Source organism: Bos grunniens, chromosome 24, assembly GCF_055505025.1.
Source record: "Bos grunniens cultivar Pamir isolate PY7600 chromosome 24, Bosgru_T2T1.0, whole genome shotgun sequence".
NCBI lineage: Eukaryota > Metazoa > Chordata > Mammalia > Artiodactyla > Bovidae > Bos > Bos grunniens.
The window spans coordinates 3,822,114-3,844,233 of NC_141188.1; the positions used below are offsets into that span (position 1 = coordinate 3,822,114).

The 22,120-nt window shown below is 48.7% G+C and overlaps 1 protein-coding gene and 1 long non-coding RNA gene across 7 annotated transcripts in view; one reads left to right on the forward strand and one right to left on the reverse strand.

Annotated features, from left to right (window-relative positions):
* The window catches only part of MBP (myelin basic protein), a 106,012-nt gene that overhangs the window by 19,791 nt on the left and 64,101 nt on the right, over positions 1-22,120 (forward strand). For both annotated transcript variants that reach the window (XM_086372545.1, XM_086372547.1), the window contains exon 2: positions 5,890-5,963. In XM_086372545.1, the coding sequence (XP_086228671.1) occupies positions 5,890-5,963 (74 nt within the window). The remainder of the gene's footprint in view (positions 1-5,889; positions 5,964-22,120) is intronic.
* LOC147345836 (uncharacterized) lies at positions 3,839-16,582 on the reverse strand. 5 transcript variants are annotated; one of them, XR_015153676.1, is made up of 5 exons: positions 16,173-16,582; positions 15,494-15,761; positions 12,407-12,581; positions 8,768-8,906; positions 4,481-4,944 (listed from the first exon to the last, which is right to left on the reverse strand). It is a non-coding gene; the product is annotated as an uncharacterized LOC147345836 (long non-coding RNA). The 5 variants fall into 5 exon arrangements; XR_015153677.1 differs by lacking the exons at positions 12,407-12,581; positions 15,494-15,761; positions 16,173-16,582 and adding an exon at positions 3,839-4,063 and having other exon boundaries at positions 4,774-4,944; positions 8,768-9,164; XR_015153680.1 differs by lacking the exons at positions 12,407-12,581; positions 15,494-15,761; positions 16,173-16,582 and adding an exon at positions 3,839-4,023 and having other exon boundaries at positions 4,774-4,944; positions 8,768-8,971.

Consider the following 22,120-nt stretch of genomic DNA (forward strand, 5'->3'; position numbering starts at 1 on the left):
CAGCCGTTTTCTCAAGGTGACTTATTAGGGCAAAGGCTTCTCTTTATCATGTTGATGAGCAGTCTAGAAATGGATGAACACTTTGGACTGAGGCCTCGTCTCTCCCTCAGTGAAACTATGGAGACGATGATCTCATGACAATCCCATCACCTGTGAAAATGCACTCAGAGTTACTTTAGAAACAACCAGCTCAGCCTTTGGGTGTTCTGCAGCCTCCCCCGAGTTTCAGTCTCCCCTGCTTCTCTCTTCTTGCCACCCCGCCCCATCACCCCCCAGTCTGGTCTGGACCGTGTCCCGTGCGGGGCTGCCTGTGATGGAGAAGGTCAGGGTTAGGACCGAGCAGGAGCGTCGCTTCTGGGTTCCTGAGCTTCTCACCCCTTTCTCTCCCCTGACCTCAGAGTTTCAGCGTGGATATCCACACGTGCGAGAGCCCATGTCAAGTGCTCTGCAGAAGGTATGTGATCGTAGACAGCTAGATGGCTGGAAGATGTTTTCTCAACCGGTCAACACCCACCCTGGGGAGTCATGCCACCACTCCCACCACAACGACACAAGCATTCATGGTCATGAAAACATTATGGAAATTCTCAGTCATCCCAGTGGCTGCTTAGAAATCTCACGTGGGCCTGAATTTGCACCTAAGGAGTACGGGCAGCCGCTGTCACCTGGAGTCCGCCCTGCTCCCAGCACTGACCCTCCTCTTCCCCTCCCACCGTGTTCCTTTCATATTATTTCACAAAAAGCTTCCTAATAACCCAGTGATGCTTCCGGCCTCAGTTCCAAGGGCATTCTGCATGAATTTTCCTCTTTCTCTCTGTTTGATTAATTGCAGAAATGGAATGGAATAGAGATGACCTCACACGTCCAGCTCTTCCGCCTGCAGATGGCTCTTTGCAGCGCGTTACGGAGACCACCTGTGGGGTGCCTCCGTAAGCCCGCCTCCTTCTGTCCCCAGCAGGTGGGGCCCAGTCACCTGGAGTCAGGTCCACAAGCCGCCGTCAGGGCTGCGCCGCACGCCTCACGTCCCGATGGCCCCGCTGATAAGGGACCCTGAGCTAAGAATGGTCACATGGCTTTTCCTGTCAGTGTGAATTGTGCATTTAAGGCTAGAATCTGCCTATTGGAAATGATGCATAAATGCTCTTTCTGTTCATCTGAGACTGAGGGAGAAGTCTGTACACACTCAGAAGTCTGACCTGGAATGTTTGTTTCTTTCTATTCTGTGCCCAGTAGTCTTGAGTTTTAAAAGTACTGATTAATGTATTTCGCAGACAGTCCTCCCAAGGACAACCTAAAGTTATGCTCCAAGGGGTGATGAAGCTCTGGTCAGAACACACGGCCTGGAGGAAGCTTCCCGTCAGCAAGGGGCAGTGCGGGCGTCTCATGCTTGGATCAGCTGTGCTTCAGAGCGTTTGGTCCAAAAACAGCTCCTCTGTGTCCACAGGCAATGCTTCCCCCCGCCCCCCGATACTGACACGTCGCTCAGTATCCTGTTAGGTTAAATCCTGAGGTTTGTGTTCTGGAAGGAGGGGACAGGGAGTCAGGATTTGCCTAAAGCTGCAGGGGAGGTGACTGAGGAGGCGAGGGAAAGACAGAGGCCGGAGGAGGTGCTGCCAGGGGAGAACATGGATGCCAGTGGGCGGTTCTCTGCGCCAGGGCGGGGAACCCCAAAGTCCAGGCTGCCAACTGGAGAAGAAGTTAACTATTTTGCCTGTGATTAGTTTCAAATACAACTCTGTTCTTTCTTTATTTTGGAAATAACTATTTGTATGTAATTGAAAAAGTTTTTATATTTATATTTTATCACTTTTATATTTGTAGAAATTGAATAGTTGCAAATATATAACAATTTAGATATAGTTAGATATAATTGAAGTATAGTTGTTTACAATGTTTTAGTTTCAGGTATACAGCACAATGATTCAGATATATAGATATAGACAGATTCCTTTTCAGATTCTTTTTTCTTGTAGGTTATTACAGAATTTTGAGGGCACTCCCTGGCAGCCTCTGCACTTTCACTATTGAGGCCCAGGCGCCACACCTGGTCGGGGAACAAAGATCCCACAAGCTGCATGATGTAGCCAAAAGATATGTATTGAATAAAGTTATCCGTGCTATACAACAGGCCCTTGCCCTCTGTCTACTTTGTATGTGGCAGTGAGTATCTGTTAATGTCAGCCTCCTAACTTATCCATCTCCCATCAAATACACCAGCTGTTATTTGTTAAACAGAGAAATGGATGCGCAGATGTTCGATGCATGGTATTTTGTGTATTACATGTACCATGCTGGTTATCGATACTCACGACCCTGCGTGGCAGCACGAAGAGCTGGAAGTTCAGAATGACCCCAGCTCTACTCCTGGGGTTCAGACCGTCATCCTGCACACAGAACACACAGTCCTGCGCTCCAACTGCAGTTCGGGCCCCAAGGAGGCAAAGGCGAGTCCCCTCCTTCCTGCTTGTGCCCATCTCAGCAAGCAAACTACCGTGTGTGCCTCAGACCCCATTTCCCCAGTGAGACGACCCCCATAGTGGCTTTTTGGGGGTGATCCATGTAAGTGAATTGGGAAGGTGGACAATAGAATACTGAAATTATCTGCAAAGGTCAACTTGCATTTTTAAAAACATCCATTTTATTTATTTTTTAAAAGCATCATTTTTTAAATTTAAAAATACTTCATTGCTAAAAAAATGCCAACCATCATCTGACAATGCAGAGTTTCCACAAACCTTCAATTTATAAAAAATGCAGCAGCCACAAAGAGCAATAAAGCAAAGCTCAATAAAGCGAGGTCCGCCTGTCTCCATTACAGTGCTCTTAACTGTAGCCACCAGGTAAACACACACATTTAAAGCACATTTCCACGCGTATGTCTTTATACGTGACGCATTCGTGTGGTTCCTCTAAGTCAGCAGTGTTTTTATCGCCACTAGAGCCCTGGCTTTGATTTACCAGAGCAGGCTGTCCCCACTTGGATCTACGTCATTTGAAGTTCAGCACTTAATCTGAAATTCAGATCTTGAAAGATCTGCCCTGGGTTCCACCTAAAAAATATGAAGACAGGAAGGGTTTCCACTCTGCAGGGACTTGGCTGTCTGTGCTGACCCCGGCGACCACCGACTGCTCCCCATACACAGGAGGCGACACTGTCAGACGCTGCTGCCCCCTTTCTCACCAGTCAACCTGGGGAAAAGCATCCAACAGCCTTCACAGTCACCAAGGAGACACCCAGTGATGCGGGAGGCTTTGGGGAAGTTCAGATACTGACACTGACACGCTTCTCTAAAGAGTGTCTTTGCAGGAACGAAACTTGCCTTTCATTGGGTGTATGAAATATTTTAGAAACCCTCCCCATGTTTAGAGGACAGTTCATTTTGTTGCTTTTCAAGGAGCACTGTTCCTTGTTCAGCTGGAAGCTAGTCCTCACGTGTTCTTTGAATCATCACACAATGAGGGTGACAGAGGATGGGATGGTTGGATGGCATCACTGACACAATGGACATGAGTTTGAGCAAACGCCTGCTCAAAAGTTTGAGATGGTGAGGGACAGGGAAGCCTGGTGGGCTGCAGTCCATGGGGTCCCAAAGAGTCAGACACAACTTAGCGACTGAACAAAGCAACATGATGATTGAACTTTGCAATGGTCAACACTGGTCACCTGAGCCAGGACCAAGTGGTCCTCGTGGTTCCTGCAGGTCCAGGGATGCGAGCAGGATGAGGGACCTGTGTGGAATGAGTTTTGCTGAATTCTTCAGTTGAGTACCTTTCTGGGGGAGAAAAACAGTACATTTGCTGCAAAAGTCTGGGCAAGAAAATACAAATGAGGCACATGCGCTTTTTTTTTTTTTTAATACAACTTTATCTTCCAAGTTTCAAGGCAAGTGTTTGCTTTTGCAGCACAGGGATTGGTGGGTGAGGTCTGTGTGCGTTCTTTTCATGTTCCAAAGCTGTGACCTTCATTTCATGTTGTTTCTGGTTGATGTTGATTTGATGAATCGTGTCGCCTCTGAATGTGGACTGTTGGGTTTCAAGGTTGAAACTCAATGTCTTTGAGATCCTAGATGATTCAACCAAGCCCCCATCAATCAGATTTCTAAATGAAGAAGTCATTATTTGTAGAAAACCTAAGATTCCCTCTCCTTTCTGTACTTTGATGTATTTTAACCTCCACATTTTCTAAAGGAAAATTCAAGAACCAGACAAAGAAATATCATTGGAGTTTGATACCAAGAACTGCCTGAGCGAGCATCGAAGCTCATTCAGGTATCTAATTTGAGTCCTAATTTTACCACTGGCCAGCTAGGGGGATATAGGAAAGCTACACTCTCCAGGGTTTTTTGTATACTTATTTCATTTTGGTTTTTGGTTAACTCAGGACCTTAGAAGCAAAACCAACCATAGCAGCTAACAACCTTTCAAGTCTCTTGCTGCTTATAAAGCATTCTCAGGAACAATAAGCAGAAACCCACCAGACTTGGAGAAGATATGATTTATTTTATCTGAAATTTTTACAATATATGTGTTAGGTGCTTTTGGTTTGGAATCTGTGGTGGCTCCATTTTAGGTGGTCTGTAGTGGTGAAGAGAAGTACATGGGGGGCAGACAGCTGTGGGGGTCCTGAACAAAGGGGGCTTTGCAAGGCTTGGATCAGGGGCTAGTGGAGATGCCCCTGTCTGGGTACCAAACAAGCACAGGAAATCAAGGAAAGGATGACCCAGGTTTTGCTGCTAGGCTTCATGACTGTCTCCATCGGCCTTCCTTGCTCACCTGCGTGTCCTGGCAGCCCTCTCACAGAGCCCCTGTACACAGGTTTGCAGAGACCCCTGTCAGATAGAGCCAAGACTTTCTGGTCCAGGTATCCTTTCAGAGAAAACTCAGCTGCCTGCCAGCTCTTCCTGTGCTGTATTTTTGTGCTGCTTCATTTGAGGTTGCAAGTACCTGGAAAAGAAAAGCAGATGTTTTTCAAGAATGTTTATGAAACTTCTGTTTTTAAGGTGCACATTAACGGGACCCAAACTCTTGCATTTGCAGCTTGCTTCTTGAAATTATGTACATGTCCTCTAGAATTTGCTTGGGCAAATCTTTATCCATGGGCATTGGAAACCCCTTGGTTTCTGCACTGAAGCCGTTCCAGTTTTGTCAATGGCACCCCACTCCAGTACTCTTGCCTGGAAAATCCCATGGACGGAGGAGCCTGGTGGGCTGCAGTCCATGGGGTCGCGAAGAGTCGGACATGACTGAGCGACTTCACTTTCACTTTTCACTTTCATGCATTGGAGAAGGAAATGGCAACCCACTCCAGTGTTCTTGCCTGGAGAATCCCAGGGACAGCGGAGCTTGGTGGGCTGCCGTCTATGGGGTCTCACAGAGTCGGACACGACTGAAGCGACAGCAGCAGCAGTATCTTCCTGCAAATTCTGCAGATCCTTGGGGTGCTTGTCTGATAAGTGGCCCTTGGTCGGGTCTGCTGTTTCCGGGCTCGCGGGATTCTCAAAGCCGCAAGCGTCCTATGGGTGTCTGTGGAGCGTCCGCAGCTCCTCCCCACGTCTGTCCGTCTCCTTACGTCACCGGGCGTGAAGTGTGATTCTGTTGGTCTGGACTTGTGCACGGTCTGTGAGCGCGCTAGAGATCTTCCTGGACAAGGAAACTCGCTGAACCGTGCGTTGTCCCTGCACAGAATCTGGGTCTGGATTTTTGCCAGGGATTGGAAGACAGCGATGCTCCCTCGGAGACTTCAGGTGCCCCTTGAGTTTGGGGGCTTTCGTTTTCTCTCTTCAGAAACAGATGTCGCATTCGGAACGGGATTGTTGTTCTGATTGAAAAACCATGTTGGAAACTCTGAAAGTACCAGTTCCAAGGCTAACGGCCTCTCTTTTCTTTCAGCATCTGAAGACTCGAGGCTCAGGATGGGGAACCATGCAGGGAAGCGGGACTTCGGTGCCGAGAAGGGCAATAAGGTAAGGAGTGAGCCACTCCCAATCCTTCAGGTGCTCATACGCCCTGTGGCCGCCAGGGTTTTCCCCTAAAGCCACTGGCTTGTTACCTTCCTTCCCTGGAAACTTCTAGGTCTGAGAATGCTAGTCCTGCACACAGACCAGGACCCGAATTCCTGGGCCAGGACGCCAGGCCCGCTGCGGTCTCACTGTGGCTGGTCGTCCGGGGGCACCTGCCCCCACGTCCCTTTCCACACTGTTGTTTAGGGTGTTTGGAAGATGCAGGAGAACAAACAGGAAAAAATGCAAGTAAAAACCGTTGGAATCCCTCCAGCGACTCAGAATGAATCCTCTGTGGATTTTTAGGCTCAGATTTCCCATTCTCCACCTCATTCCACAGGCATTGGTTTCCCTGTGTGGTGAGGAGCCTCTAGGGATGACCTCTGGGTCCCCAGAGTGACTGAGCCCCTCAAACCGATGACCCATTACCAGGGCACCTCTATCCACCGAGGAACCATTTCAGATTATAAGGAAATAGTCCTGATGTGTGTGTGCTTCCCCCTCCTTTGTAGGAGGGAAAGGTTAATTCTCCCATGTCTTTGGTCCTTTAACTCAAGACTAGGGACAGTTCACAGAACGTCATGATGCTGAGGATGGACCCGCATGCGCACAGAAGCGCTTCATAAACGTCCACTGGATTAAGTTACGTCATGCTGCAACCCCCACCCCTCTTTGCCAAGGGTGTGTAGTCAGGTTTCACTTAAGAATAATGAACTTTCTGCCATGGTTGCTTCTCAGATCTATATTTGGACTCAAACATTTCTGTATCAGCCGAGTGGGTAATTTTCCATAATTTGCTTCCATGCCATGCCGTCTCTGGGGTCGCACAGAGTCGGACACGACTGAAGCGACTTAGCAGCAGTAGCAGCAGCATGCATGTAAATATGTGATTACATAACTATTTTTGTTCATATTTTATAAAGTGTTTCAAACACTTGAGAGAAAACATTGCTTTATCTAAAACAATGTCATGGTGTTTCTTTCTAATGATTTCAGGCCCAAGGCAACTAGAAGGGGTTTATGTTTCTACAGTGTTGTTGGTTTGGGATTCTCCCCTCCCTGCTGAAAGCAGGACCCGTGTTCTCAGTGTGTAAACGGTCGGAGTGGATACCGACTGGGGACTCCTGGTATTTCGTGTAACTCGCGCGAGAACTGCCTTACTGATGCTCTCCCTGTGAAGATGTGGTGACTCTGAATGTTCAGTTACTGTGAAGATGGGTCTGGGCGGTGTCTGCCCCAGGAGCACAGAGGCCCCGCTGAGAGTGAAAGTGGAAAAGCAGCTCTTCTCAAGAGAGCCCCATCCTGTTAACACCTGGTATTTTGAGGCTCAGAGCAACTGATTTGCAAGTCTGCTTCTAAAAGCCTCTGTGGCTTGCAGTTTCTTTCCTGTTGTTGGACATTGTAAAACACCAAAACATCCTTCTCATTGGTTTAATTTTTACCAAAGTCAGATTTCTGACCAACAGGAGAGCCCATACTTAGGCTTTTGTTATCTGAAAGCTAAATTTTAACATTCTGATAATTAAAAAAAAAAAAATTCAGTCGTTTTAGACCAATGGCTTCTATGGGACGCTGTTACATGGAACAGTCCTCTTCTTTGCTGTTGTTCAGTCGCTAAGTCAGGTTGGACTCTTTGCGACCCCACAGACTGCAGCACACCAGTCTTCCCTGTCCTTCACCATCTCCCAGAGCTTACTCAAACTCATGCCCATTGAGTCGGTGATGCCATCCAACCATTTCATCCTCTGTCGTCCCCTTCTCCTCCTGCCTTCACTCTTTCCCAGCATCGGGGTCTTTTCCAACGAGTTGGCTCTTTGCATCAGGTGGCCAAAATGTTGGGAGCTTTAACATCATTCCTTCCAGTGAGTATTCAGGACTGATTTCCTTTAGAATGGACTGGTTGGATCTCCTTGCTGTCCAAGGGACTCTAAGAGTCTTCTCCGACACCACAGTTCGAAAACATCAATTCTTTGGTGCTCAGCTTTCTTTATGGTCCAGCTCTCACATCTGTACATGACTCTTCTTTTAATTTTTTGTAACTTGATAGAAAATGTCTGAAGCCTTTTAGGGAGTGGTCTGTGCTGTTACTTAGCATTTCAGCTTAGAACAGAAAAGATTACACGTGCTCATGCCCTGCTGTTTACCATCCTGCATGTTTCTGCAGTCATTCTGGGAGGCTTTCTTTTCACTTACAAGACAATGGACCGATGAGAGCTTGTCCTGGGAGCAGTTGTTGACCCGTTAGCAGGCAGGGGGCTGCAAGGAGAGTCAGCCCATGCATCCTCCCAGCTCTGGCTTCTTTGCCGCCCCCTCTCCCCACCGCGTCGCCTCCACCATCGGCCCCACGTCCACAGGCCCCCGCAGGCTGCCTTCGTGGCCTGCAGGCCTGTGCTGGGCACGGGAGGCAGGGGCTCCGTGTGGCGACCCCGTCCCATACCAGGCACCCACCGCCACCCCCGGGGGCTCCCTGCCAGGAGCACGCAACCTCTGCCCCCAGGCTCCTCCCCGTGGCACCCCACTCTTGGCTCACTGGCTCCTCTCTCCTGATGAAGCTGCACCAGGATGCAGGGAGGAGCTCATGAGGGAAGGGGCTCCGGCCTTTCTCTCCCTGTTCCAGCCTCACGTGTCCGCGTGTGGCAGGCTCCCCTCCAGCAGCGAGGTGGCTGTGAGCACCCTCCTGGCCCATCAGGAGCAGAGTGAGGCTGGCGGGGGGAGACCCGTCCTCCAGGGGGACCAGAGGCCTTCAGGCAGGAAGGCCACCTACTCACCTTGGGGTCCTTGTTTTCCTGCATGTCCTGCGGGACTTGGTTTCCAGAAAGCCCCCTTCGCTAACTCATCGGCTCTTTCTCGGGCGGAGCGTATTTACAAGGTCGTTTGGCAGAACTGGGGAAGTACTCAGCCGGTGACCTGTCCCCGGGGACACACAGTTCTCAGCGGCCCTGCCTGCAGAGACTCCAGGAGGAAAAACCAGTTCCTCAAGCTAAAAATAGCACCGTCTACCCCTTGGGAAGGCTGGGCCGGGCAGCCCGGGGCCCCTCTGGGCCCTGGGGAACGGGCGCAATCAGAGCCAGCCCGCTTGACCCTCTGCAGAGCCCACTGGTGCTCAGGTCCGGGCTAGTCCCTGAGGCTGCTCTGCCATCCCATCCAGGGTTGCTCTGACCGCAGGCAGTCTCTCCCCCGTGGGTCTTAAGCTTTGTTTAACTTTCTTTTTGGAATTAACCCCAGTGCACGTGGGGATCAACTTGAAGAAGGAGCTCTAAGATCTCATTAGGTCTTTTTCTCATATGAAGCTAGTGAGGCTGTTCTCTAGTTTACAAGCATTGTTGTTCTTCAGTTGCTAAGTCGTGTCCAGCTCTTGTGACCCCATGGAATGCAGCCTGCCAGGTTCCTCTGTTCATGGGATTTCCCAGGCAAGAATACTGCAGTGGGTTGCCATTTCCTCCTCCAGGGGATCTTCCCAACCCAGGGATCAAACCTGAGTCTCCTGAGTTGGCAGGTGGATTCTTTACCCCTGAGCCACCAGGGAGGCCCAGTTAGAAGCATTATAACCAGGAAATGTGAGAAATAAAGAGCACTTTATCTGGCATTCCCACACATTTTCCAAAATGATGAAATCAATTGTTGATCCATTCCAACTCTGGAAAATCTAACAATAATAATTTTGAAAGCCTGCTCTTCACCTGTGGGACCTTCTTACTATTCCTGGCAGTGGTATCTGGCACACAAAAGTTCCCCAAAGGTGCCCAGCCATGTTTCTGGATTTTTCCATTTAATCAACTTAAGAAAAAAGATACCATGCTGAGAAACAAGGTCGAGAGCAATTGCGGAATTCAGATGCCTGTCGGAATTTTACAGCAGGGAGTAACTGGTTAGTCTGTTTTGTGTTTCCAGTTAAACTGATTAGCTCTTTGAGCTGTTCCTCCAAGCCCAGAGCATGCTGGCCGCCCCTCCAGGGATAATCATAGCCCTGGGGAAGCCATTCGGTATTTAATCACCAAACCCCACTGTCTGATGAGCCCCTGGGATGCTGTGCCAGCACCACTCTGAGAAGTGAGAGGTGGAGTTTGCAAATACATTCAGGAGCACCAAGCAGCTCAGCCCTCCCCACCGCGGAGATGAAAATGTAGATTTGCCAGGAAAATACCTTTCCTGCAAACCGGCTGACATCCGCGCTGTGGGACGGGCTTCTGCCCCCGGGGGTTTGTGCCTCAGTGTATTCCTCTACAGAACCGTGATCCAGCATCATCTTGCCCCAAGTGTGGGGTGCCGTCAGTGGTCTCTCTGATGCAGGAGGCCCCGTACTTGCCACCCCGGCCTCCAGAGGAAGAAGCTTTCTACTTGAAGCTGTCACTTGCTGCTGGGTCCCTGCCGTCCTTTCTCCACCCACACGGAAACTAAGAGCCCTGAGGCTCCGCTCGAGGATGTGTGTGTCCTTGCCCCTCCCGGTGCTGCTCTTGGGGGGATCCAGTGCTCCTCCCGCACACACTGCCAGCTCCAGACCGACACTGTTCACCTGAGGGTCCCATCCCCAGGGCAGGATATCCTCCCCGCCGCCTGCCCCGAAGACAGCACAAGTGGGGCCTTTAAACCCCAAAGCCAGGGTGCTTTATCCCCACGTCAGGCTTCCTCCTGTGGTTCCTCCTGAACCGACCACCGTCGCCATGACTACTGCACAGCACAGGAAGCGGGTTTGCTAAGACTGTCTTCTATCTGGTCGGGTCGCCCAGACCCACATGACAGGGCTGCCGTGCCTTTGAGCAGGGAGTCATTGCTCTGTGTTGGCGACTGTCAGACCCGTATTCGGGTAATTCTATTGTCTTAGGTGAGAATTGAATAATTATTTTTGGAAATCTCAAGTAGTTACTAAGCTAAATAAGAGATGTTTTAAAATTTAGAGGGCAGAAAAATAGAAAGTATTTCCCTGAAGACATTCACCAGTCTAGTCTGATACTCAGATATGTGGAAACACCTGGTCAGCGTCTAGTAAAGCCTTAGACTGTGAGATGCGGGCACAGTTGCACTCGAATCTGTCTTCAACAGTCCCAGAGTCCTTCGTCTGTCTGTCTGTCTCCCTCTGTCTCCATTGGTATGCCCATCTGTGTCACACACACACTTGCACCCATCAAGAATCCCCCTTCACCTCAACGGTGGAGCATTAAACCACCTTCCAGGCTTTCCTGGTGGCTCACATGGTTAAGAGTCTGCCAGCAATGCGGGAGACCCAGGTTCAATCTCTGGATTGGAAGGATCCCCTGGAGAAGAGAGTGGCTACCCACTCCAGTATTCCTGCCTGGAGAATCCCATGGAGAGAGGAGCCTGGCGGGCTACAGTCCATGGGGTTGCAAAGAGTCAGACATGACTGAGCGACCAACACTTCACTTCACAAACCACCTCCCGGTGGGCAGACAGCGCGCTGTCCAGTAGCTGCTCGCGTTGGTTCCTCGCTGTGCAGACCTGCAGGAGCTGCTGCCCTGCACCCCAGCCACCCGGCGGGCAGTCACGTGACACGCAGGCTGAGAAGCACATGAAATGTGGTTGGTACAACCCAAGAACCAAATCTTTAATGTTACTGATGTTGAAAGGACTTAGATTTTAAGATCCGCATGTCTCAAGGGGCAGTGTGGTCCCACTGTGCTTGACACACCTACCCTTAGTTCCAGCGTCCCCAGAACCTGGCAGACTCACATCAGCTCCTTCTTGTCAATGACAAACACCAGGGCCTCTCTCAAAGTCATACGATTTCGTACAGCAGTGAATATGGAGTTCAGAAGGTAAAGTCCTCTGAAAACACACCCTCATAAGTACCAACAGCTGCAGAGGTCAGCGCCGTGAGCTCCAGCCGCGGACCTCGGCCGTGAGGGTTCCCCGTTCCCGCCCAAGGGGGCCGCCTGCTGCAGGACTGGGAGTCACACATGGCAAACAGCATCCATGAGTCTAACTGCTTCTGCGTTTCCTGCACTTCCTGTAGAAGCCTGACCGCCTGACTTGCTTGGTGCTAGAACTTCAGTGAGCTCTTGAAAAGAGAAATAAAATCATGTAGAAAACGCGCCCTTTCAAGGAGGCCTTCCAAAATCTGTAAGTGATCAATAGTCTCTGATTCAAGTCGTGGAGAAATGAGCATGGGATCTGTATCTGACTTGAGGAGGGACCACAGGAGTGTAAAATGAAAGACCTGGTCCAGGCTAAGCTTGTGAAATCAGCACTGAAGGACCCAGGGCCGCCTCTGAAGGGGGTGTAGGCTCCCAGCTGTCCTCTGGGCCCCGAGGGACAGCGGTGTCCCCGAGGAGGGTGGTGAGCGTCACGTTTGAGAGGCAGCCCTTCTCAGCAGCAGGAGAGCACAGCCTTGCCGAGACTTCCTGAGCTCTCACTTAACAGCCGGGCCCCAGACGTGCGGGGTCAGCACCCACCTGCTCTCCAAGGGGATTGAAGACAGTCTGTTGTCACAATCTGCTTGGGTGCCGAGCACAAGCCTATGCTTGATTCTGATTTGTAAGGACTGTGAGGGAGCATTTTGTTGCCTCTGAAAAGCTCAGAACATGTACACCTTTGTCAGTCGAGCAGCCATGGGCCTCACAAACAGACCTGAGTGAGGAGTGAGACACGGGTGTCATTAGCAAGCAAACCGCCCCCTCAACAGCCCTCATAAAAATAATGAGGCAGTGACGAGGTGGTGCCCCGGGGAGCATAAACCCGAAGGAGGCAGCTTAGCAGCCCTGATTCATGACCCCACCTGGCTGCACTCCACCCTCGCTCGGCCCCAGGCCAGCTCCGCCTCCCAGGATGGCCTCGGGGACCCCTGCCCGGGGCCCCTCTCATCCTCTGTCGTCCCCTTCTCCTCCTGCCCTCAATCTTTCCCAGAATCAAGGGCTTTTCTAATGAGTCAGCTCTTCGCATGAGGTGGCCAAAGGATTGGAGTTTCAGCTTCAGCGTCAGTCCTTCCAATGAACACCTAGGACTGATCTCTTTTAGGATAAACTGGTTGGATCTCCTTGCAGTCCAAGGGACTCTCAAGAGTCTTCTCCAACACCACAGTTCAAAAGCATCAATTCTTCTGCGCTCAGCTTTGTTTATAGCCCAACTCTCACATCCATACATGACCACTGGAAAAACCATAGCCTTGACTAGACGGACCTTCTCTGCTCACCTGCTAAGCAAGGGCCCTGAGGGGACCTGAGGCCCCCAGCTGAGGGTTTAGGGCTTGAAACACCAGGGGCGTGGAGTCCCCTGCAGTGCACATCTTTTGTGTCCTGTCACCCTACCATAGGGCTTATTAGGGTTGAGCAAACTTAGTTTTTATCAGAAACCACGAACAAATTTGCAAAGAGCTGACTTTGGGCCACAAGAGTCGTTCAGTAGAAGTGACACTTTGTCAGACATTTCTGAGATGGATCATAGATTCTGTATTGCACCTCCTCCACCTTGCCCTGCCCTCAACACACACACACACACACACAGACACACACACGCCTAAATGGAAAAGAAACTGGAAAACTATTAAGAAAAGTGACACATTGAACACCCGTCATTAACTATAAACAACGTGACAATAAACCTGTCCTCTGGATGAAACTACAGCAGAGCAGCCCGCCGTTCAGCCCCAACCCCCCAGCCTGCCATGAGCCTTCTCTTCTCAGTCAAGTTCTTGGGCCCCCAGCAGCTGATCACACAGGGTCTGGAGCCCAGTGACCTATGACGCACCTGTTGACCGTCTTGTTTACAGCTGGTCTCACAGGCATTCCTTCCGCGTTCCTTCCCTCCCTGTCCTGGCCCCTGACTCCTGTGTTCCTGCGTCTGTGACACTGAATCATTTCTGAGAACTGACGGGAGGGGGCGAGGAGGCCAGAGACATTGGCCCGTCATCAGACACGCAGCGCAGAACAAGCTGAGGCAATGCTGACATCAGTGAATCGTTTGTTTTCTTTTAAGTTGGGGAAGTATTTGAGCTCAAGATGGATACACTTGACCTGAAAATCGTGTTCGGGTTTGGTTTGGGGTTTGCATTGGATTGAGAACGTAGTTGCAAGCATGGCACTGCAGATAAGATTTCATGAATTGTTAGTGACTTGAATTCAAGCATGAAGAGGGTGGAAGAGTTAGATTTCCCAGGAATGGGGAGTGTACTGAGCACCTCCTTTAGGGGGTCCGGGTGGACCGGCTGGAGAGCGGGCCTGGGTGGTACATGGTTTTAATCCCCAGTCTCTTTAGGGCTCGCCACTTGGGTTGCCCACAGGCAGCTCCCGAGCTGCTGTTTCTGACGACCTGCCAGGTAATTTCAGAAAGGCCACCGTGTTATTTTATCTTTGAGGACAAGTTTATTTCCAACTCTGACAGTGAAAAGTGTGTCATATGAAAAACTCTGCACTTGCTTTGTTATTAAGGAAAAGCTTTTTAAAAAATTAATCAAACACTCTTACAATGTTTTAAATGAAACAAAACCTAAAAATCCAGATTTCAAAGTGATGCTTCCTGTCCTTTTCACTCATGACTAAAGCAATGTGACTTTAAAGCTTAAATTTGAGAGATTTTAGAGACCGGAATACATTAATGAAAATTTATCTTTGTGTGTGTGTGTGTGTGTGTGTGTGTGTGTGTGTGTGAGGGTGGGGGACATTTTTTCGTCCACCAGCCTCCAAACTGCAAAATACCCATCGGCAGCTGTGTGAACATCTTCTCAGGCTCAGCCCGAGCTCTGCACTCAGACAAGTCTAACACACGATAGTCCTAATTGAGATTTGATATGCACGTTAATTTAATTTTCATGTGGTTACACAGAAGTGTAGATAAACTTCATTATTGTTTCCGTGACTTTTGATACTTGAAAAACAAAGTCTCTTATTTACTGCATCCTAAATTATGCTGTTGCACACATCATATGTAACCAAATGTAAGTCGTGAGTGAATAAATAAGGCAAGTTGTTAATTACTCTAATTCCCCTTGGAGAGTGAGGGTGGCTGCAGCCCGGGCTATTCACAGATGTGTGTGTTCACTCTTGACCTTCTCCTAGCTGCACTAAATCACAAAAAAACAGCATCTCAGAATTTAAAAATAAAATGTTTTTGAGTGTGTTGGTGAGATAATGCCTCTTTCAGACTCAGTCTGCAGAGTGTCCTTGCCAGCACACCCGGGGCCTGGCCCCCAGCCCCTGTCCCCCCAACCTGCACCTGCCACTCCCCCCACCCTCCGCCCTTGCTGCGGACCCCCTCTTCCAGCTACTCATCGTGTGCCCCTCGAACTGGTGTGCACCCACACCCCTGGGTTCATTCTCTTTCCCTGGCTGGCTCCCCTCCACCCTGCAATGCACACCTTGTGGGAATGAAGACCAGCCCGCCTGTGCCCGCACCTCCCGGGCCCCCGGGCACTGGCACAGCCAGCAAGTCAGTGGCGCTTCACCCCAGGGTCGGCTTGGGTGCAGTCTGGTCAGGGGGAGGCATCCAAGCTGACCTTGGTAGTGAACTTCAGACCCTGCAGGGGCCCTTACTTTTGCTGGAAATACCTGAATGTGCATTTGCAGAGACTGTCAAGCACACGCCCTAGATGGAGCGAGGAACTGATCCCGGTGGTCTTGGTGATCGGCATCCGCCATCTGTGTGCATCAAGTTCTTGAGAGCACTTGGTTTCTTAACCAAGTTCAGGTGACTCATCTTGCTCTTGATCGGGTGGAAACCAGCTTCGGCCTGACTGTTCCTCTGATTCCTGGAGCGAGTCTGAGCAGGTTCTCTGTTTTGGGGATCCGCCTGGGTGATCGTGCATACGGAACTCAGCTAGGAAGAAAAGCACCGCAGAGGCAAGTGGCAATTCCATTTTGCAAAACAAGTGCGTTCCTTTTGAGCAAGGGAACCAGAACACAGGCGCAATCCGAGTTGTCTGTGAAATCTCTCTTCCTTTTGTTTCTCAATCTTATTGCATTAACAGGTACATTAAAGCCTGATTTTTACTTACAAAGATTTTATTTCCACCTTTACTAAAATGTGGGGGAAAAAAACAGAAAATGCATATAGTAAAATCAGTAGTGATGAAGTCATGCAGTGACCGTACTAGCTGAGGGTCAGATTCTGTTACAGTCACGACACATATGGACTATTTCGTGTTCAGGATAATCCAGGAACTACGTGGTGTCATTATGCCCATTTTGTGTGGAAGGAGGAAACAGAGGAGGGAGAGGTGAGGCTTACATTCAGAAAAATAGTTGGAACCTGGTACATCAGCGTGTTTGTCCTTTGAGCGAAGACGCATCTTCCAGGACTAGCCTTCTGCTTGTCGTCCTGTCTGCATCAAGGAAGCAGTTGAATACCCACGTGCAGGCTCAGAGCAACAAGTTCCAGGACAGTAGGTAGGAGAGGTTTTCGTTCTACAAAACTAAAGGACGTGAATTCACCTTCAGATGAAGAAAGTCAGAATTTTCCATTACCTTATTCTGTTTCCAGTAATGTAGAATATCCGTTTGAGCTAAATGAATGTCCTTCTGTGAATTAGCTTTAAGTGCATTTTAATTAAACTTTCGAGTCACCCAACCATCAAACTCTTTCAGTAAAAGAGCTCCACTAAGACCCACTTCCCTCTCCCCCCACCCCATGCCCTTCCTGTGTCGGCATCCTTCTTATTCTACTTAACCTGCTGATAGAGCAGTGACTTACAGAAATAAACAGCAGGATATTTGCATTCCGAAAATAGATGTTAGAATGTCCAGTTACATAACAGGCCTCGATAGACAGTTTTACTGTGACACTCGTGAAGATTTATGTTGCTCTGACTTCTGAAAGTCAGTGATGAAATAAAGTCCTGAGCTCCTTTCTTCGCGTGGCTTATTTACAGAACACTGCAATCGTAATTATGCTACTAAATGGTCTTCCAGAGACGGTGGCTTTAAAAGTAAGTAGTACAAGGATCATTTCCTAATCCAAGATAATAGGGCCCACAAGCGCCTCAGACGTGCAGTGCTGAATTCCTTTCAGTGATGCTGGTGTTTCATTTAAACTGCCTGCAAACTAAGCATTTACGCTTTCTAAAATATCTCTATTGAGATGTGATGCACATGCCGTACAATTCACCTGTATAATCTGTACAATTCAGTGATTTTTTTAGTTTAGTCGTAGATGCATGGGACTCTCACAGCAGTTGATTTTAGAACCTGTTCATCACCTCAGAAAAGAATTGTACTCTTCAGATGTCACATCCCCTCAGCCTCCTGGCCTCTAGCCGTAAAGTGATCGCTGCTTCTAGATTTCTGTACTCTGGACACTCTGTCTGAATGTAACCATTTAATACGTGGTCTTTTCTCTCTGGCTCCTTTCAGGTAGTATGACATTTTCAATGGTCGTCCATATTGGAGCCTGTGTCATTGTTTTTAAGGTCAAATAATATCTTTTGTATGGATATTTCACATTTTGTGTACCCATTCATCCATTGATGGACAGTTGGGTTGTTTCCACGTTTTTGGCTACTATAAATAACAACCACTAAAAACAAAAACTCACAGACAAGTTTTAGTGTGGACATAGGTTTTCTTTTTTCTCATATAGCGTCTTAACTTTTAAAAATCCTAGATTTTTCATATACTCATATTATCAAAAATTCTTCTTATGTTTTCCAGACAAATCTAGAAAAGGGGCCTTGGATTTGAAGTCTCATCCCATTGAGAGTCGTAATTCTTTTCCTCTGGAGTCCACAGTATTGAGTAGGAAGCATTTTTGTGCCTTTAGTCATAAATCTATTCCAGTTAATCACTCTAGCCATCCCCCACCCCCACCCCCCAGCCCCAGGCCACCATAATGTGCTTTCAGTCCCTATGGATTTGTCTATTCTGGACATGTCTTATGTATGTAATCATACAACACGTGTGTGTGTGTGTGTCTCACGTCTTTCACTGACAATGTTTTCAAGGCTCATCCGTGTTGTAGCACGTGTCAGTACGTCATCCCTTTTTATTACTGAATAATATTCCACTGTAGGAAAATGGCATGTTTTACTTATCCATTCATTGGTTGGTGGACATTTGGGTTGTTCCCACCTGTTGGGATTGTGAATCGTGATGCTGTGAACGTGTGTGTGTGTGTGTTTGCCTGGATATATGTTTTCATTTGTCCTGGGTGTATACAGAGGACGCACGTGCTGAGTCAAATAAGTAACTCTGCTTCTGAGGGGCCAGCCGACTCTCCCACAGCAGCTGCACCATTTTATTACCCAAGTAAGCAGTTTTCATTTTTCTTCCCATTCTTTACTTTGATCCCGTAAGCTTTCAGTGTTTTGCTGGTATCTTCTGTTACTTGTCCAAATCCAGCCAAGAGCAAGAATAAGACTATGATCCTTGTTTATTTTAAGAAATAAACCAAAAATGCTGAGTAATAAGTGCAGAGTAATCAGAAGTATTTTATATACGTCTTAATAGTTTACAAACAATATACACTTACACATCCATACTCACAGGCACACACACACTCAGACACACACATGTATACAAACACACACATTATTTTTTCTGGTGCTTGTACTTTAGTACTTTAATGGTTTCAAACAACGTTTATCACCAGACTTAAGTAACAGGAACATATATATGGTGGTGGTTTAGTCGCCAAGTCTAACTCTTTGCACCTCATGGACTGTAGCCCGCCAGGCTCCTCTGTTCATGGGATTCTCCAGGCAAGAACGCTGGAGTGGGTGGCCATTTCCTTCTGCAAGGGATCTTCCCAACCCAGGGATCAAACCCCAGTCTCCTGCATTGCAGGTGGATCCTTTACTGACTGAGCCCCCAGGGAAGCCAGAAGGAACACACAGACTTTCTCACCCACAGAAAACACCTGTAGATGCGATCCCCCACCCCACCACACTCGGTCCCTGAAGCGCCCACACCACCCTGGCTGACTGGTCGTCGGCCGGATGGTTTCCTCGCTTCCCTTGCCCTCTCTGCTGGCAGCTGAGGTCTCTGCGAAGTGACTGAGAGCAGACAATGGGAACTGAAGCTAAACACTTACACAGCCAGCCCTACAGGGCCTCAATTTATTCTGAGTGTGAAAGGAATGATTTGCTTCTTGAAACAGAGAGAGAGAGAGTTTCCCTTAGAGAGTCTTCAATTTTCCTTGAAAACACAGTGTTTCTGGAGCCTGGGCCTGCCTGGCTAGCGCCCTGGCCTCCGCCCCAGGTGCCCGCCCAACCCTCTCCGCAGGTCGCAGCTCCACAGGCTCCTCTCTCTACCAGCAGAGCACCTTCCTGGGAGGATCCTAGGCTGGGGGTGTCCTGGGTGACCCCCAGGGTCACCCAAAGGTGATCCTGGGCCTGGGTATCTTGGGTGATCCTGGCCAGGTGATCCTGGCCCAGTAGCCAAGCCCACACTGACTCCTGGGAGTCACGGGCAGCTCAGGGGTGTCAGAGGGTGACCACCCTGGAGAGGGGTGACATTCCAGCTCCGGGGATGTGAGTCAGCCCCTCAGGATTCCCACCAGGGACGCTCTGCCTTCTTTGACCCTGGAGCTGCGTCCACCCTCTGCTTGAGGCCCTGGCTCGATATCCAGGGAGAAAGAGTGGGAAGAAGGCTCATGTCAGAAAGCGCGTGTGAGATCAGTGACCCCAGCGGAAGACAGTGTGCAAAGATGCTCCCTTGTTGCCATCACTCTTTCTGTCTCTGGGAATTATCACCCCAATGTTATAGGAAGTCTTCTCTACCTTTCCTCTGATGGAACAAGAATATTTTAAAAAGTCCTCAGTTCACAGGAATTTCCTAATCACACAGCTAGAAACCTCTGCATTATGATGTTCCTTCCACACTTGAGCAAATGAAGTAGAGAGAACTTCAATTGTTTTCCAAAGTTACCCATCTTGGGGGTGAGGGGGCTGGATTCAGGTACAAGAAATGGTCCTCAGAGACCCGGTTCTTAGCTTTTGTGCAAATCATGATTTGGTACAATCAAGACCCGACTCATTGGAAAAGACCCTGATGCTGGGAAAGACAAGGTAATAGGAGAAGGGGGTGGTGGAGGGCGAGATGGTTGGATGGCATCACTGACTCAATGGTCATGAATTTGAGCAAGCTCTGGGAGATAGTGGAGGACAGAGGAGCCGGGCGTGCTGCAGTCTATGAGGTCAGAAGGAGTCAGACACGACTTAGTGACCAAACAATAAAAACAACACCCCTTCCATGATGACTAAGGTCAAAGATGTGTGTGGCACCCTGATATTTCTCTGATGAGGGTTATAATGCTGGATGGTGACTGGTACCCAGAGCTCTGTGGGTCCAACCAGGCTGTGTTCTGTCAGGCAAGCCTGAGAGGCTGAAACGTGGACGTGGAGTGTGGTGAATGTGCTGCTGCTGAACCTGTAATGAAATCTCTGCCGGCTTTCTTCTTTCTGTTTAAGATGGTGACATCAGTCAAGCCTAAGATACGGAGGCAGCATCATGGGGGCGGGGGAGTGACCAGTGAAACTTACCTTGCTCAACATCCGAGGAACTGAGTGTGGTGGATCACGCCATACGTTTTTCCTAGGGTATCTCAGAAAAAGTAAGCGTGATGCTCACTCAGCAAGCTGGCTCACCCCACCCAGGACCAGTTTAAATGGGGCTGATCTGATAGGGACTGGCTGGATGGTTCTCTGGTTTTCTTTTTGAGTTTTGTCTACAACATGGGAGCTCCCCACGGAGGCCCATGACTTCACATTCCTCACATTCTCAGCTCCTGCGACGAGATCCTCATGGGAATTGATGAGTGAATGAGAAGAGAATTGAGGAAATAAAACCAGATAAGACTTCCCCTGAATCTAAACCCATGATGCCCACTCAAGTGTCATGGCAGTTCAGGAAATGTCTTTTTTTAAGGTACTTCACACTTCTCAAAACCAGTTCTCACTTCTTTTTTTTTTTTTTAAGCAATCTATACTGGACCATGTCTCCAAGTCTAACATTTACCTGGTTTTGCAGTTTAGAATGTCACTTTTTAAATGTCTCAACACCTTTCCTCTCCTGATATGTGTTTTCTAGTTTGAATCAGAACTTTTGTAAACTTTTTAACTTTTAAAAAATGTGCCTGTAGTGGGGTTTTTTTACCCCTCCCCCAGAGCTTTCTTGTTATTTGTCAGAAGTTTCTATAATGATCAGCAACTTATCCTCTGGGTCATTCCTCCTAAAATTGCCACCCTGAGACTATCAGTCTTATAAAAAGGCTGGACTGACAAAAGGCAGCTTTTCCTCCATAATTGCATGTGTGTGTCAGTAGCTGTACCAAGTAGAAGAAAATCTCTAAAAATGACAGCGATGCACTGAAAGGATGGGGTCTGCTGCCAGGGAATTGGACACGATGTTGGCAGGCACAGCAAACTGCTTCCGTTACGACGAACATTGTGCCAAGACTGCTGAATAATGAATCTCCTTGATGATTATGGGAGTTTTGCTTGTATTTTCCCCTAAAATTCACAGGGGAAAGTAAGTGCATTCTTACACTGTTAGACTGATGGAAGGGAAAACCGCCACAAATATTACAAGGAGTCCTAACAGCTTGACACACACTCAGAGATTTACAGTCATGGACACAATTTAGGAATCAGGACGCACTGGGACAAGGACACTTGGGGTCTCCGTGTCCTGGGCCTGACCCTCTTATAGGTTGAGCCCTTTATCACATTTTATAACTTACAGGAAGCTCTTCTTTATCATGAAAATTTCATCCCATTTGAGGCACATCGCCTTTATTTTCTTTGTGTCATGCATGGACATTTCACTTATTGAAAATGTGTTCTTTATAGGGATGTTTTTTATACTCACGAATAGCAGCAGTATCAGGTCTCAGAAACAAGTTCTTTTCTTTGGACAGAAATTAGTCAGTAAATTTCCCAGGGCAGCATGTACTTTCCACACACCCTCGTGCTCCATGGTGTGGGGGAGAGATGTTTACTCAAGTAGAGGGTTGGTAGGAGAAGGGAGAAGGTGGGGGCGGAGGGGGAGGTGCCTCCCTGGTCCTGCCTGTATCACCGCCGGCACCGGGGGCTGCACCTGTGGGCGCTCTGATGGAAGGGCGCCCTGTTACCACAGCCCAGAGGCTTCGTGAGGCATGGTGTGAGACACGAAGCATCTCTTCAGCACGATGCCACTCCAGCCTCACCCATGGATGTGAGGAAGCTGTGTGACCATATCATAAGC